The sequence below is a fragment of the Salminus brasiliensis genome, chromosome 12 (assembly GCF_030463535.1).
Source record: "Salminus brasiliensis chromosome 12, fSalBra1.hap2, whole genome shotgun sequence".
NCBI classification, from domain to species: domain Eukaryota; kingdom Metazoa; phylum Chordata; class Actinopteri; order Characiformes; family Bryconidae; genus Salminus; species Salminus brasiliensis.
In genome coordinates this window covers 32,162,592-32,180,354 of record NC_132889.1, presented here as the reverse complement: position 1 = coordinate 32,180,354, position 17,763 = coordinate 32,162,592, and the positions used below count along the sequence as shown (strand labels likewise).

The 17,763-nt window shown below is 39.7% G+C and overlaps 1 protein-coding gene across 3 annotated transcripts; it reads left to right on the top strand.

The window, feature by feature from the left end:
- The first annotated feature begins 219 nt into the window (after positions 1 to 219).
- Positions 220 to 13,368, top strand: mapk3 (mitogen-activated protein kinase 3). 3 transcript variants are annotated; one of them, XR_011980673.1, is made up of 10 exons: positions 221 to 659; positions 2,956 to 3,138; positions 3,938 to 4,127; positions 4,847 to 4,963; positions 5,255 to 5,369; positions 5,873 to 6,004; positions 7,904 to 8,013; positions 9,164 to 9,293; positions 10,263 to 10,346; positions 12,512 to 13,368. XR_011980673.1 is itself a non-coding variant. In XM_072692981.1 (9 exons), exons 1-8 carry the CDS (start codon positions 436 to 438, stop codon positions 9,281 to 9,283), a joined length of 1,191 nt encoding a protein of 396 aa, XP_072549082.1. In that variant the 5' UTR covers positions 220 to 435; the 3' UTR covers positions 9,284 to 9,293; positions 12,512 to 13,368. The 3 variants fall into 3 exon arrangements, 2 of the variants coding, with proteins under 2 accessions (XP_072549082.1, XP_072549081.1); XM_072692981.1 differs by lacking the exon at positions 10,263 to 10,346 and having other exon boundaries at positions 220 to 659; XM_072692980.1 differs by having other exon boundaries at positions 10,263 to 13,368.
- Positions 13,369 to 17,763: the final 4,395 nt, after the last annotated feature.

Sequence of the window (17,763 nt, the reverse complement as noted above, 5' to 3'; positions counted from 1 at the left end):
ATTGTAGCAACGTTGTAAGACATTGGACAACGTTGACACAATGTTGTGTGTTGGCTGGGTGAAGTTTCCTTTTCTTGCACTTGGTGCATTTAATACACTGTAGTAAAATCTGATTTATGACCTGTAACGTCTAATAACGTCTAATAATAATAATAATAATAATAATAATAATAATAATACAAATAGTCGTGGGCGGTGCAGATCTGCACACGCCCCAGCGTCGTTGCACGGGAGGGATCCGTGTCCACACTTGCACAGTCTTTATCGAAGAGGAGGGGGCCTCGATTTTTTTGTGACTCCTCTTTGACTGTCAGGCAAGTGCATCGTCCAAGGAAAACGACAGCGGCCGCGATTTTAAGAAATACACGCATAACCGCTGATATCCAGCTGAAACCGTGTGTATTGATCCAAAGGAGCGGATTTGCGGACGGAGCGATGGCGGACTCAGGCAGCAGCGCAGCGGCAGCGGCAGCGGCAGCCGGAGCCGCAGGCTCGAATGGGAGCGCCGCCGGTGCAGGAGGAGCAGTGCCGCCCGGGGGAGCGACTGGAGCCGCGGGATCCAAGCCTGGCCTGGAGTCCGTGAAGGGGCAAAATTTTGACGTGGGCCCTCGCTACACCGACCTGCAGTACATCGGGGAGGGGGCGTATGGGATGGTTTGGTAAGGGGGGAACGTGTTTTTTGAGATATGTGTGATTTTATTGTTACATTTTAACGAGATCAACACAAGAGCAGCTGCAGAAGCAGGGCTGACACTAACCAGCCTAGCTAGCTAGCGAGTTATCTTATGGCGCTAGCTTAGCTTTGCAGTTGGCAATGGTGGCGAATCCAGGTCCGGGAAGTCGAAATCCACCCCGGGATTTTGCTCCAACTGCCTGGGCCGCTCTGCTGCAGCAGAGCGGCCCAGGCAGTTGGAGCAAAATCCCGGGGTGGATTTCGACTTCCTGGACCTGGATTCGCCACCTCCGGCGGTTGTGGCTGGATATGAGTAGGTGTTGGTTCTTTGGAACCGTGTAAACTATATAAAACGACGTTTTAAAGATTTAATATCAAAAATAATCATTAATAATATTGATTATAATAATACTAGTAGTCGTAATTATGATCATTTTGATTTATCTTGATTCACTAGCTCAAAGCGCTCAACAAACAGGTAAAAACAAGGTACATTGCATCAAAATAAACACAAAAACGTAAAATAATATCGCAAAAATATTTATAACCATAAAATGCAATAACGTTAATAGGAATGCAGAGATAAACAAAGCACATAAGTGTGTATATAAAATAAGAGGCGTATTAAAAAGACAAATTAGGACATCAAATGCCAATTAACATGCAGTAAAAGTAGATAAGAATTGCAAATAAAGGCTTAGATTTAAGTTTGAAGTTGTTAAAAAATAATTAATAATAATAATAATAATTAAAAAAAATATGTAAGGGGATTTGCAAGGAAGCGACTCGAGCAAGCTGTCATTTCGATGCTCATCCTGTTAGCTGGCTGGCTAACCTGAAGTTTACACAGCCATTAACGATCACATTTAAGCCTAAACTACGCTGTGAAGGTTGCGAAGGACGTGTGGGTCTCGGTTCAGACCATTTTTGGATGTCTTTTTAACCGCTGAAGCTCTTAATAAGAGCTTGTGTGTAGCTGGTTAGTTAGCTGTGTGCTAAACCTGCATGCTAATCCATTAGCGTTTAGCAGCTTGACATTTCATTATGTGCTGCCTGTAGGAAAGGCGTGGTTACCATAATGCTAATTTAGTGTTTAGCCGAAGAGTGAGATGGCAGAGCTGCTCTTTTAGGACTTTTAGACGTGTAGAAATGGCTCTGAATGCTGTCAAACCTTAAAACGCCTTAGAAGTTGTGGAGATGTCTAGTTGTTTAGCCAGGGCCCCAACAAACACAGCAACACAGCATCGCCACAGCCTTGTCAGAATTACACTACATATGTCCACATATTTGTGGACACCCCTTTTAACAAAAGCATTAAGCTACTTTAAGTTGCATGCATTGCTGATGAAGAGAGACTCTCTGGAGCAGATGTACAGGAACCTATCGGCACCATGCTGCCTAATGCCAGGCGTGGGCTAGAGGGGGTATAAAGCCCCCCCAGCATTGAGCTGGGGAGCAGGGGAACTACTGTGTTCCCTGGAATGATGATGGTGCTCCATCCAGTATGTTTGGGATGAGTTGGGGATGATTATGATGATGAGGAGGGGTGGTGATCATCCAACATCCTGACCTCACTAACACTCTTGTTGCTGAATGTAGTCAAATCCTCTCAAGTAGAAAGGAGACAGTCGCTCCAACAAAAGCAGAATAAACGCTTTTTAAGACCCTTGATTTTGGATAAAATAATGACTGAAGTCCCCATACTTTGGTCCATTTCGTGTACTCTGGATAAGACATTTGTGACCAACAGTACTCGGTTTATCTCTACATACCGAACATTTTTTTCTGATATTAAATTAAGGTGTGAGAATAACTGTGTGTAGCAGCAGTGTTCTCAGTTAGGTGCTGATCACTTAAGAAGGATGGCAAGAATGTGAGAGATCCAGTAGCTCCAGTAATGACCCTTATATAGTTTGGCTATTGGACAGGCCAGGATCACCAAATATTCTCTCGTGCAACATTTAGCTTGCATCTGCTTTTACTGTAATGTGAGCTGGCATTTTCATGATTATATCAAAAACATTTGGGTTATATATTTTTATGCTTTTATATTTTATATGATACGATCTCCGTCCCTCAAACACCTCCAAAAAAAAAAAAACTCCAAAATGGCAGCTAAAGGACTAATCTCTCTAGTAGCTAGGCTGCTTGGTGTCTCTTGGCAGGATGTCCAAGCCCCTTTCTATATTCTCTCTCAATTCTGCTTTAATTAAGTAATTGTATTAAGTTGAGTTTTTGGATGTGTTTTCCACTGATCATCTCTTCTCTCCCTTTCCTTTCAGCTCCGCATTTGACAATGTGAATAAGATCCGAGTGGCCATTAAGAAGATCAGCCCATTTGAGCACCAGACCTACTGCCAGCGCACCCTGAGGGAGATTAAGATCCTGCTGCGGTTCCGACATGAGAACATCATCGGTATCAATGACATTCTGAGAGCGCGCCGCATCGACTATATGCGGGATGTGTATCCTTACGCAAGCGGCCAACCACGCCTGGATAGCCAGGCTGCACTGCAATGAAGAGTCATGTTTCTAGCTCTTATCGTCAGTAGCAGTCAGACAGGGGTGGGGTTTATAGACTTGGGTGATTTGGGCTGGATTTATGGGAGCATCTTCAGTAGTTTCTGAAACCAGTTTCTGACTCCCTGGTCAGTATGTGGATAGTAAGCCGTGAGAAAACAACCCATTTTCAGTTAATTGTGTGTGTGTGTTTGTGTGTGATCTCATGAAAACCAGAACATTTGCCTAGGTTCACCTATTTATCTCACAGTGGTTAGACCCCCCTTATTTAAGCTGCATTTATGAAGGAGGGTAACAAAAACGGTCTAAAGGATAAAGACAGGTTTTAAAGACGTCATTTAAAAATCAAAATTTAAAGCTTGATTGTAGATATTAATTAAATCACTTCTTTATTGTCACTTAACTTTCTTCCAGCCTCAATTTCTATTTTTGCAAAAAGTCAAACTGGAGCTACAAGGTTAGTGTAGCTAACAAGCAATAGAAGCATCTAAATATTACACTTATTTAAAACCACATTTGTTAAGTAATTTAAGTCCATTCTAGTCCCATCTTAGTTATGAGATACTGAACATGTCTTGGTTGGCTGAGAACATTTGGAGTATGGGGAGGGGGGGCTGTCCATTAGATTTGTTTTGCCAAACCAACACCTTTAAATGCTAATCTAGTAAACAGAAAGGTTGTGTCCTTGACCACTGCTGGGATTATCCTTGCTGTTAGTCTGTTGCATTCCTTGACTCCCTGTAGCTACATCGTCCAGGACCTGATGGAGACAGACCTGTACAAGCTGCTGAAGACCCAGCAGCTCAGCAATGACCACATCTGCTACTTCCTGTACCAGATCCTGCGTGGGCTGAAGTACATTCACTCTGCCAACGTCCTCCACAGAGACTTGAAGCCCTCCAACCTACTCATCAACACCACCTGTGACCTCAAGGTGAGCTCCGTCCCTTTCTGACTAGCACTTTCTAATGTTTATTGTGGTTAAGGTGGAACTTGAGTCCAGAGTTGGAGCTGAGGCACTGGGAAAGTGGGGAAAGAGTTTGGGAAAGCTTAGAGCCAGCATTTGCATGCACAGCAGGAACTGTTTGCCAAAAGAGGCCTTTTTGAATTTGGTGTGCTGTGTTTATTGGCCAAATTTCAAATGATCAAGTAAGAGGTGCTTTAAATGTTCTCTTGTGTTTCACCATACTCTGTGTCCAAATGTTTGTGGACACTCCATTGTAATGGATGCGTTCAGCCAGTTGGATACAGATGTGCACGCTGCTGATACAGATGTGCAAATGCAAATACACAGCTTATCTAGTCCCTGTAGAGAGGTACTGTCAATAGAATAGGACTCTCTGGAGCAAATAAATATGAACATATTGGCACCATGCCTAATGCCAGGCATGGGCTAGAGGAGTATAAAGCCCCCCAGCATTGAGCTGTGGAGCAGTGGAAGAGCTGTGTATTCTGGAATGATGGTGCTCCATCCTTTTTTTTTTTTTGTTTTTTTTTTTTTTGCCTGAATGCAGTCAATTCCTCACCACAGAGCTCCAGAATGTAGTAGAAAGCCTTCCCTATACAGTAGAGACTTGGTGAGAAGGCTTTTTAGAAAGGAAAGAATATGTGTGTTTGTGTAAGACACTGACTTTCTTTGTTTCTACTTCTTAGATCTGTGACTTTGGCTTGGCACGGATAGCTGACCCAGAGCATGACCACACTGGATTCCTCACAGAGTATGTGGCCACTCGCTGGTATCGTGCACCTGAGATCATGCTCAATTCCAAGGTAAGGTGCAAGGATGGACACACATAACGGGTTCTCAACATGTAACTACCTGTATTTGAGTTAAAAACACTGCTGTATCTCAATTACAGTTCCAATTACAACATGGTGTAACTTTTAAAGATTTAGGCAATCAACAACACAATTAATCAAGTTCCAGTCACGAATACCATGCTGTAAATAGAGCTGATCACACAATGGTTTAGGTACATGCTTCTCTGTGTATATAAATGGGCTTTAAACCTGATTATGTGCTTCTGTTTGCATGCCTACCGCTCTCCATCTCTCTGACAGGGCTACACAAAGTCCATTGATATCTGGTCAGTCGGTTGCATCCTGGCTGAGATGCTGTCCAACAGGCCCATTTTCCCAGGAAAGCACTATCTGGACCAACTCAACCACATACTAGGTGAGCAGCTGCAACTAAACATATCTTTAAATCATCACTGCCCACGTTCAAGTGACAAACACCAACACTCAGTTGTGTAATGAGTGATTCTGCCGTTGGTCTGTTGTTGTTTTTAAAGAGGCTATGTTTTAAGGGACCATATCCTACATTTTTACTTGGATTTAATCATTTTACCTTGAGGTATACATGCATCATTTGTGCAATTTATTATTCTTGAGGATTAGGATGTGTATTACAATGCCTTCAAGACTTTTATTACTTTTATATTGGATGTCCTGCATTGTGCCTCGTTCAGCCAGTACTAAAAGCTGAAATACTCTTAAGAACTGTGGTGTCCACTGCAGGGTTATCAAGCTGTAGGACGCTTGCTGTAAGGCGCTTCCAGTCGTATTTACTCTTTATGCCTTTCAATGAGCTTAACATTGCAAATGTAGAATAGAACCTATAAGTCCATGATCTCAGTGTAATAATATAATACAATGTGTGTGCTTGTGTTATGTTAGGTATCCTGGGCTCCCCCTCTCAGGATGATCTGAACTGTATCATCAACATGAAGGCCAGGAACTACTTGCAGTCTCTGCCTCAGAAGCCCAAAATTCCCTGGAACAAGCTCTTCCCCAAAGCAGACAGTAAAGGTATGCACTTGGACTGCAAGCAGTAAAAATGACTAGAAACAGATTCAGGAGATTTGCACTCCAACTCAGTCCAACTCTGATTTATTGTACTGGTATTATAAGTACTCTGGTCCCCTTACTTAGAGTTAAGATATATATATATATATATATATATATATATATATATATATATATATATATATATATACACACACGACCAAGTGGGAAGGTTAATGATCAATGATTGTTTTTATTTTACACCCTGAATTAATTAATTAACTGAATTAATCAATGTGTGTGACCAAACTGGTTTGGGTTTTAGAGCACTATTGAGGACGTAGGACATTTGTTTTTTATGTGTGGAATTCCCAAGTGATTTTTGGGGAACTACAGTCTCCCTCTGTCTCCTCGTCATTTTTAGACCTTTGTAGGTCACTACATGTGGACCAGAGTGCATTGCGAGTCTCTCATAACTAAGCAACAGAAGTCACATTAACAGCAGCCATTAAAAAAAAAACAATACTAACCAGACTTTGTGTCTCTGGAGAAACAACAGAAGCTCTGTACAGTCAAACACAAAGACCTTAATGCATTTACGACTGTTTATCATACAGCCGACACACTAGCCGCAGGTTAACAGAGTCATTGACCAAGAATTAAATAAGTAGCCCAGTCAGTTTTAGAGTTTCTGCATCACCTGCACTTTTTAAAAACTTTACACTGATAAGTAATGTCTGTCTCGCTTAAACACAAACTATTATTGATATATAATAAATGTAATAGTCCCCCCCTGTATTACGTAACACCAGTGTCTGTGTCCATTTTTGTCACAACCACTGTTATATTATACATCGTAGCAGAATTGGTCAGTAATTGCCAAATGCGGCATGCAGTGATGTAGAAGTTGCCATGGTGATTGGATTACTGGAATAACTGTGCTGTGCTGCTCGTAGTGTTAGCCACTGCTTTTATCATATGTTGTTCCTATAAAGTAAACACACTCTTCTGCTACTGTTCTTAAGTTTGAGTTTCGTTGTACATGACCTTCATCCATACAGTTTATTATACTGCTTCAGCCAATGGCAAAAATTAGGAAACTCTTAATGGTGCTTTTTGCTGGGAGGTGTGGTACGCTGTGTGGTCTAATTTCTGTCACTGTCATTTTAGAAAAGAAAGCAAAATGGTACAAAATACATAAATAGGCTTTTCTGAAGGAAGGACATTCACCAGTTCTGTTCTTCATGGTAGTGTAATGCCAGCTAGAAATGGTGCAAAGCCATTATTTTCTTTTATAATAGCAATTAAAAATCTAAACAGTATTCAGTATTTCTTCTGTAAAAATGACTAGGCTTTAAATGAGCAATTTTAAATGCTAACATGGTAAATTGTGGTATTTCTGTGAATTATTACAATACGACAATTAGCACAGTAGGGTTTACTTTGATGCAAAAAAGTGAAATAGTTAAGTTATTTCAATCTGTAGGACCTTATCCATGCTAACCTACCCCTTCGTATAGTTTTTTTTTTCTCCTCTTAAACTTGTGGGTTGAAATTTGGAAAGACCCTTAAAGAATTTGACTAGTAATTAAGTGCTTTAAGAGCACTTGAAGAGTGGTCTTTCGTTCATCATCTGGTTGGCTTGTGTGTGCTTGTCTGTGTGTGTTTGTGTGTGTGTGTGTGTCTGTAGGAGAGTGTGGGAGTGTGAGCTGGGGGAGGCTGTGAACAAATGGTGGAGGGAATGTGAATGCATTGTACAATTGTCTTTTTGGCACAGTGTTTCAAGGCACTGTGGTTTTGTGCTTATGGTTTGTTTACATTTGTGCTTGATGTGTCACACCATGAGGATGCATTTCTGCAGTGATGGATGTGAAGAATTCCTGTAATAAGCTTAATTTCCTGTATATTCTCGTCTCTGTTTAGCTCTGGATTTGTTGGACCGTATGTTAACCTTTAACCCCATCAAGCGCATAACTGTGGAAGAAGCACTGGCCCACCCTTACCTGGAGCAGTACTATGACCCCACTGATGAGGTATATACATCACTCCCCCTGTGACCCATTTGCTTGTGCAAGGTGTGTCTCACCTTGTTAGAGGTGTAAAGATATTTGCAGGCTCAATAATGAGGTTAAACTCTTAACAAAACAAGACTTGGATGGTACAAATGATAAGAAACACAGTTCAGTGTTTGTGTATTTACTGCCTACCAGCCCACAAACTGTGAAATAAGACAACCCTGACAGTTTTTGTGAGCTTTCTAGTGGAGAAAACCAAGCATTTAATCCGTCGTTCAGATCTTCCTCGACTTCATACATATCATTACAATTATACCGCCTCCATTGGAGTAGCTACATCCACAACCTTTGAGAAAGCATAGTTCAAAAAGTCTTCAAAAAGATGAAGACGAACTGCACAAACAGTGAGATGAACATAAGGTGGAATAAACGTTAACCAGCTAGTTCAAATGGTGACTAATGAGAATAAGTTTAAGAATTCATATAACCAGTGGAAAGGAGTTCTAATAAAAGTGTAAGCTGAGCAGTGGCTCGTTATCATTTAAAGCAACAGGTGCTCAAACCATCCGTTCGGAACAGAGTGATGTTGGTGCTAGATCATTGGGGTATTTTGACCCAAGCATGTGACATTAGGATCCCAGGGAACTGGGTTAACCTAAGGAAAAGGGCTCAAAAATGTCACCTTTTGAAAATTGCACCCCAAGAAAACAAGCTTGTCATTTGAGTGTGTGTTGCCCCTCCTACTCTTTGTGGACATTGCTGTGATAGGATGCAGGTGCCTAGTTCAATTAGTAATTTCTACAAAAGTAGAAATCTTCCAAGACCCTTAGAAGACCCTTAAGAAGAAGTTTTAATTAATGTTTTGTTTTTCTTCAATTCTCTGTTAAAATCATTACATCTTTACACCATATGTAACTTTCCTTGTGTTTATGCTCCATTAATTATTTATTTAAAGCATGATCTTTTCAGTACCAGTTTTGTGAGTAATTGCTGTCTTTTATGCCACTGGTGCACTGGTCATTATTCGTCCCCTACATGATTGTCCACATAATTTATATATAAAATGTGTGTTGATTTAAAATATTGTGTATGTGTGTTTGCTTCAGTAAACTAGGCTTGTTGCCATATTGGAAGACACAGTACTAAGTATGTAAATGTGTGTTTGTAGCCGGTTGCCGAGGAGCCCTTCACCTTCAACATGGAGTTAGATGACCTTCCTAAAGAGAAGCTGAAGGAGCTTATCTTTGAGGAGACAGCACGATTCCAGGCTAACTACCAAGGCTCCTGAGGGACGCGAGGTAAACCTGCAACACGCACCGCTCACAAAACACACAAACCACAAACTGGACATATGTCCCTGCAGGAATACCACACTAAGAGTACTGAGACCTCTACTGGCCAGTGTGAGACTGGGTGAAGGAAAGGATGTGCTTTTTTTTGTAAGATAAAGAATAAAACACTACAAAATGATTGTTTCCATTGGTTTGCCCAGAGTGCCCTGACCAAGACTGGACCACGAACTTGACAGTAGAATAAATGCTATGTTTGGTAGCTTGATTGCCAAACAGCAACTACAAGTAGCATTTAGAGTGGTCCAATCATCATGAGGCACGGGAATGAGGCATTGTGTATCAGACAGAAGATTAAAAATATGGTCTAGGGTTTTTAAATCTTTTATTGATTTAAGAAATAGAATTTATATTTATAAAAATATCTTGGTCATCTGGTCACTTGGTCATCTGTCTTATAGTGCAATCCAGCCTCCAGACTGTGAACTGTGCTGCTTGTATTACTTTATAGTCGGTATGCTTAGACAGAGATACAAATAGTGCTTCTTCCTGTTTAGCTCAGCCAAAGCTGGTTCATGTGTCAAAATTCAGCAAATATAAATGTTCACTCTGCAAAATAATTGTGTGAAAATCACTGTAATTCTAAACCCATCCTTGTGAAGATGTCCACTGAAATTAATGGACTTGCATGAATATAACTTTATGTAATCCTGTGAAACATCACTGTCAGAAAGTTAGTATGTCCCCTGCTTAAGCCTAGTCCTAGGCTACACCTACACAGACTACATTTAAAAATAAATAAATAAATCCTCTTTGCCAGCTCATAAACACAACCACCACCAGTGTTCACTTGCCAGAAAATCCAATCGGGACTCAGCCTTTGTCTGGGACGTTGTCTTAATTTTTCAGGTTGTCTGTCCTTGCCCTTGTTCTCACTCCTATCTTTTTGCCCTTTTTTTTTTTCTTTTTTTCTGTTAGCTCTCACGCAGAATGACCAAGCCACGTGACGGCTAAGAACAAGATAACTCCAAACAAGCTACAAAAATTATACATACATATATGGTATCCAAAAAAAAAAGAAAAAAAATGTACATTTGAAAACTTGAGCGTTTCTTTTCTTTCTCCATCTCTCTTGCTGGGCGGCTGTGCGCTTGTTTGGGTGTATAACTTGCTATGTTAATGCCATCGATCGCAGGGCTGTTGCTCACTATCTCACAATCTCACTCCTTACTGCGCACAGCCCCTGCTCCTTCACCCCTGCTTTCTAATCTCTCTCTTTCTCTCTCACTCTCACAGACCCTTACACCCTGCTCCCCCTCTCTTTCCATTCCCTTTAGATTTCTCCTCTTACTACAGTTCTGTGTACTGCCCTGGAATGGAGAAAGAAAGAGTAGAGAGGGAGAGAAAGTGTGAGCGCATTGTTATTATGAGCTCCAGCTGAGCATGTGTACATATATATATGGGTTTTTGGTTTGGGTTGTTTTTTTGTTTGTTTTTTTGCATTCTGTTGGAGTATTGTATGTCAGATCTGTTTGTACACTGTAATTTGAAAGTTATGATCAGTTTCAAAAATGTGTTTTTGTATGTTGGAAGTTAAATATTTGAGTATCCATTTGAAAAAATGTCATTTCTTTTTTTTTTTTTTTTTTTTTTTTTTTTTAGGACAATATACATTATATGTGACGAGCTTGATTTACTTTCCGTCTTTGGCTTTTGTGAAAGAGGTCTTGCTCTGATTGTGATCTGTGTCTTGCTAGCCAATGGGTTGAATTATGGTAACAGAGAAATATCCAGGCCCGGGTGAAGGGAAGAATAAGCAAGAGCTACGGAGTAGTCTCCTGCTTTACCTACTGTACAAATATCTGATGCCGCTGTTGGGATTTGAGACGCTTTTTTGCCAGTGCTTTTGGAAAATGAAGCCATCAGTATCATCAAAACTCAGATGTCATATTCACATTCCTCATGCCCCCCCCTCTCTCTCTCTCTCTTTCTCTCTCTCTTGATCTCTCTTTTTCTTTTTCAGTCTTATACCCCCCTCCCTCTATCTGTTGTCCCTCCACTCCATTTCCTCATTTCCTACACATCCCTGCGTGTGGCTTTTTTTTTTTTTTGTGTTGCTCCCAACAATGGTTGTCCTTGGTTACTATGTCTATGGCTACTGTTGCCATGGTCCCCCCTCTTCTTCCTTTGTTTTTTTTTTTTTTTTTTTTTTTTTTTTTTTTTTTTTATAGGAGTACTCTTTTAAATACTGCTCCCTGATGCTTTCATGCTTTCTGTGATCCAGCATGTATTTATTCCTTTTTCCGGATCGATTCCTACTTCTTTTTTTCCTAATTTCTCCTTTTCTTCTTCTCCTCTTTCTCCTCGCCTGTTGTGGGCTGAGGTTAACCTAGCCAAGCTGAACTCCTTCAGAGCCATAACACACAGTCATCTACCCCCTCCTCTATATGTGATGTCAGACTTCTTGAAAGGGCTTTTCCACAGGGCTTGCTGACCTCATGCCTCTCTTGCCTGCGATTGGTGGACCTTGTGTTTATGTAGTCTGTGATTGGCTGACTTTGCATGTGTCGAATCACAGGTGCGACTTGCTATTCGCTCCCCTCTTTAATGAACTGTTATTACATACATTAGTATTTTCCTTTTCTACTAACTGGGGGAAATGTGTCTGTACCCGCTCAAACCGACGCTTTTGGCTAATCGCGGATGAGGAAAGCTTGCTCTAGGGGGAGGACTGGAGGAATCTTGAAATAGCGCAGGATGTCTTTGATTTGACTAAAGGCCAAGGCTTTCATCGACGCCACCACTGAACAAGCCTTGGCGAGCGATGCCAGCTCTGGAAGAAATGGTGCTTTGAATTTCTTTGATTGGAACGTGTCCATCCTTTGCATGCGGAAATAAACGTCACACCAACTCAACTGCTCAACTCCACTGATCTCTTTTGGGTTACGAATGTTGGCGCACATTACGTTTAACGTTTAATAAATGTGCAACTGATTGACACGTTTGAATCACATACATTTTTTTTCAAAGCAGCATCTCTTTTTGGTGAATGGAATATTATTAAAAATAAAAAACTAAAAAAAAAAAGTGAAAAACGAGTGCACCCTTCTGCACATTTCATATGTTGGCGGCGTAACGTTACTCAATCTGTGCACCTGCACTTTGTGTCTCATGACCAAACGCTTTTCTTTTTTTTCTTTTTTTTTTTTTTGTCTTCTCTTTAACAGAGACACATTTTGAGGGATGGACTACGAAACCCCTGTCATTCTTCAGCCCCATTGTTTGTTTTCCTCGGCCTTGTTTCTCCTCTATGGCACTCTGCCTTCCTCTCTTTCTCTCTCTGTTTCTCCACCCACCCCGATTCCAACCTTCCAGTGTTCCTCTGCTTTGCTAGTGTGTTGTGGGACAGGAAGGCACAGGTGGTGGGGCTGCGTCCCGCCTGCATCTGTGTCTGCATGTCTGTCTGTAACAGCCTCGAGCTGCTCTTCTCTGCTTGCCCTTGTGGGGGTGACACCACACCACTTGCTGACCTGAGGGAAACTAATCATTTACCAAGGAATATGATCTTTCTATGCTGTATTGTCGCTGATGTAATGCTTATTTACAAATGGGACCATGGGGACTGTCTACAATCATATACACATACACACACGTACACACTTACACTTACAGATATCACACCAACAGTATATGATTTGAAAAGCCTACAAAGTAAGGCATATTTCGTAATGTCCTTTTAATGGCTGTTCTTATAATTATTGCTGTTATATTGGTGAGTCTTTTTTTTTAAGAGCTGAAAAGGGATTCTTTTTTTTATGCTTTTTATTTTTTTCTCTCACTTCTGTCTTTGGGTGTGAAAAATAATTGGCTGTGTCGTCACTCTTTCGGAAATCTATTTTTTCCCCCCCTTAATCTTCTAAGGACTTATTTTAAAAGATGATTTAAAGATATGAGTAGATATGTTTAAGAGATATGAACCAAGGATGGTTATAGTCTTATGTACATGCTTATGGGTATTATGAATTAAACAATTAACAAAGAAACAGAATTATATACATATATTAAATAAAAATTCCTGATACTGTATTTTGGTCCAGTCTGACTTTTTCATACTTCGGCCCAAGATGGACATTTTTCAGTTGCATAAGTGGGTCAGTCACCACCCGTTTTTTGCTATGCAGGACGTCAGAGCTGATTTAATTGCTTTTATTAAGTTGGTGATGAAAGTGTGTCTGTGTGCTCCATAAAGTTTTACTGCTTTAGTCTGTTCACCCCGTAATGGAAAAAGACCAGCATGTTTAACAAGTAAGCCTTTGTTTACAAGGGTTGCTCCCTTACTTTGGAAAAGTGGGCAGCTTTTAATATAGGTCAGACTTAATGTAATACAGAAAATATCATTGTTTTGGTTGGAAAAGTGGTGGGCAGCACGGTGTACCACACTGCTTCAGGGGCCTGCCAAATTGTCCCCTAGGCATGGGCAGCTGTTACAGGTGCCATGTTACATGAAATGTACAATTACATACAGTTCCACTTCTCCACAGTTCAGTGTTGAGAGGCTTTATACCCCTCTAACCCATGCCTGGCTTTAGTCGTATTGGCAGTGCTTCTCTGGCAGTGCTTGGCAGAGACAATACAAGCCATGCATGTGGATTTGCACATGTGTCAGCAGTAGGTGCAACTTATTGTAGCTGAACATATTCGTTAGACAGGGGTGTCCACAAACATCTGGACATTTAGCGTTTCTTGACGCAGTGTTTAGGACTGGAAGCTCGAACATGAGACTAATGGCAAACACCATTAGCCTACGTTATAATGATCCAGTCCAGGGACTTGAGCTGAATTTCTGGGGTGGTTTGAAGCCCTTATCAGGTCAGAACAGGGCACAAGATTTTAATTCAGCCTACAAATGGTTGTAATTCCTAAATGGCTAATACAGTATTTTTGTTACACCCCTACATTCAAAGCTGCACTTCAATCACAGTTGAATGGCTTCATCTAAAACATGAAAACAGTTGAGGTGGTGTACAGAAAATGTGATCATTGTCCAAATACTTATGGACCCGATTGTATGTCCATGTGCTGGTTTGTCCCAGAGTTTTCTCCCAGAGTCGTCCATCCTGTTCAACCACTCAACAGCTTTCAAGACATGTGCAAGCATGAACTCAGAATGTGGCTTGAGGTCTTTCTCCAATAAGCTGAAGGATGTAAATCAGAAAATACAAGCCACTTGTGTGTGTGTGTGTGTGTGTGTGTGTGTGTTCAAAAAGCTCAAAAAGGCTTTTAGCTGGCCTATCTTTGCTATTTGTGGCTGCCAATGGAACATGGCATTTCACACTTTTTTTGTGTACATAGTGATGAAGAGGAACGTGTGCTGGGAATTACAGTCTGAGACACATTCCTCCAGTGAGAAAGACTGCTTTCTTGCGAGCCTTCTTCCACAAACATTGTTACTGATGTCTTCTTATAGAGCTCTTCATGTCTGGACATGTAAGACGACAAGCACAAAATGTGACCACCTTTTCTTTAATGTCTTAGCAATAATTAGTGTGCTATTTTGTGCAAAAAGGAATGCTACTCCCAAGTAAAATGATTCCAATAAAATCTAATAATAATTCTAAAAAAATATTTTTAGTTCCTTAAAGTCATTTCAGTTGGCAGATAATACGGCTTGCTTTAAAGGTGCCCAAGAATGTTAAACTGTATTGTCCTTGACGTAATTGAATAATAAGAGTTCGGCACATGAAAGTGTGAAAAACCATGAACCTCAAACGCTGTTTTCTCTTCATTCAAAAGAAAATCCAGCAGAACCATTACACCAACTCCAAAATCCCCAATCTCTACTAGCCCCCTAGTGAAAGCCCTAGTCAAAGCTGGTGGTGGGGTAAAATGCAGCAGGAGAATGTGGTGCTGTTGATACTGGAGAACAGCTCATCACCTCCAGACTAGTTATGAGAAGACGGGTTGCTACGTAACCCAGGCCTCGCGACCGCAGCTGTTCCTGTGCCAGTGTTCGTAGAAGAGACGTTTAAACTCTGTGTATAGTGAAGCGAAAGCCAGGGAAGCAAACCGGGCCCCTGAAAACACACTGGACTACCTCAGCTCAACCAAACTGGAGCTAAACACACATGGAATGGAAAGAAGTGGCCTATGTTTTTTATTATTTTTCTTTTATAGAGTAAGACTCTATAAAGACAAAACTAGGGAAGTTACTGAGGGCAAGGCTAACAGCTAACCGGCTACAATCTCTTCAGTTTGCTAACAGCACATTGCACTGAGAGGACACAATGAGAGGACAGCAGCACTATCCGGTAAGACTCAGTAATAAGTAATAGTGTTTTTTTTTTGTTTTGTTTTGTTTTTTTAAACAGCCAGTATAAGCAGAGCTTTCGGTTTGTTTGTTTTCTTTCTTCAGGAGTCCTATAGTAAACTACATCTGAGCGTGTTGTACATTTTTCAGTTACATACTTACTATTTATGTCCAAAAAAAAAAAAGTAAAAAGAAAAAATAATTGTGTGTGTGTGTATATATGTGTGTGTATATATGTGTATATATATATATATATATATATATATATATATATATATATATATATATATATATATATATATATATATATATACACACACACACACACATATATATACACATATACACACATATATACATACACATATATATATATATATATACACATACACATATATATACATACACATATATATATACACACATATATATATACACACACATATATATATATACACATATATATACACACACATATATATACACATATATATATATATATGTGTATAATATATGTGTGTGTATATATATGTGTATATATATATATGTGTGTGTATATATATATGTGTGTATATATATATGTGTATGTATATATATGTGTATGTGTATATATATATATATATATGTGTATGTATATATGTGTGTATATGTGTATATATATGTGTGTGTGTGTGTGTATATATATATATATATATATATATATATATATATATATATATATATATATATATATATATAAACATGAAATAAATGCAAATAATAAAACAAATACTGCCTAATAAATGCATTTTTGGCTTCTTTAAAGGAGAAAGTGGGATTTCCACTGTGAATTTCACCTGTCAGGAAATGTCATCATCTTGCTTAATGCTAAAGTTTCCAAAATGAAGAAGCGCCACCCATGAAGTCTTTAAATTCTGGTTGTCAACCACATGTTGGTGAATGCTTATTCTGCTGGTAGCCACATTTATGTTAGCATACCTGGTTTACTAACAAAAAATGAACCAGGTTAGAATTGTTCACAGTGGAGGTGGTGAATTGAGTCAGAGGTCTGAAGAGTTGAATGCCTTAGAAAATTAGTTTCATCATGTAACGCTTTTGCTTTAAATGATTACAAATACGTTTTTGTTTTGGCCTAAATTGGAAAATATTAAAGTCAATTCATGGCAAGAAGCTTTGTAAAGCAGTACCTAGTACCTAGTATCAACATAGACCCTTTTTGTGCTTGATTTACCACTATTTTATCATGATCAACTCATAAGCCATGTATAATAACTGGTTATTCTGGATAGTTATTCTGGGGCTATATTTGCTTTGTTTAGATGAGCTGTTTTTTCATTCACTATTCACTATAAAGCATTTGCTACGTGGTGAACTGACAAGGGGACGACCAAAAAACCTTTCGGACGCTAAGTTCAGAAACACTGCTCCATTAAAAAGCGACATATTCTGCCACATAAACAAATCAAACACAACTGCTGAAATATGAACTGTTGAACAGTAGGTTAGACTGTTACTGATTTTGAAAAATACATGCAATAGATATGATGTTTACACACCCAGTCGAAAATAAATAATTAAAACTGAATTTTTTGTTTGTTTATTTATTTATTTTGGTGGATAGTCTCGTAGGCACTGCCAGTTCACTAATATTAGCATTGTTATGCGTAACTGGTGTCTTGGACCATCTGTGTATTCCTGCCGCTCTGGTATACGTCTGAGACAATGCACCAACTTCTTCGCCGTCGGTAGTAAGACACCACTGCGTTGCATTATGGTAGACAGTGGAAATTCTAGCGCACATTGTCTGTATACTACGTTGTACAATGCATTATGGGCAGGCGTGGGAGATTTGGTAAAAATGTTGTGCTGAATACAGTGATTTTTATCCTCTTTTTTCTGCTCCATACAATTAAACAGGACTGGTTACACACACTGACCTGAAACGTGCAGTTGGCCAGTGTTCTGTATGTACTGACCATACAGACGATATACTCCTAAAATCATAATGTGTACCACGATAACATTTTTCACGACTTATTATTACAAGTTATCGTCATGTTGCCTAGCCCTAATTATGGGTGTTCGATAGTGAACTATATAGGGAGTGAAATGTACTGGTAAGATTTCGAACAACACTACAAAAAGCTGGCACACTATATAGTGCACTAGTTC

What these genes read in the sequence shown, in the direction of transcription:
- mapk3 (XM_072692981.1), top strand. Translation starts at nt 436, where the DNA reads ATGGCGGACTCAGGCAGCAGCGCAGCGGCAGCGGCAGCGGCAGCCGGA. An exon ending in ACACCACCTGTGACCTCAAG is followed by an intron (nt 4,128 to 4,846) that starts GTGAGCTCCGTC and finishes TCTACTTCTTAG; the next exon opens with ATCTGTGACTTTGGCTTGGC. An exon ending in CCAACTCAACCACATACTAG is followed by an intron (nt 5,370 to 5,872) that starts GTGAGCAGCTGC and finishes GTGTTATGTTAG; the next exon opens with GTATCCTGGGCTCCCCCTCT.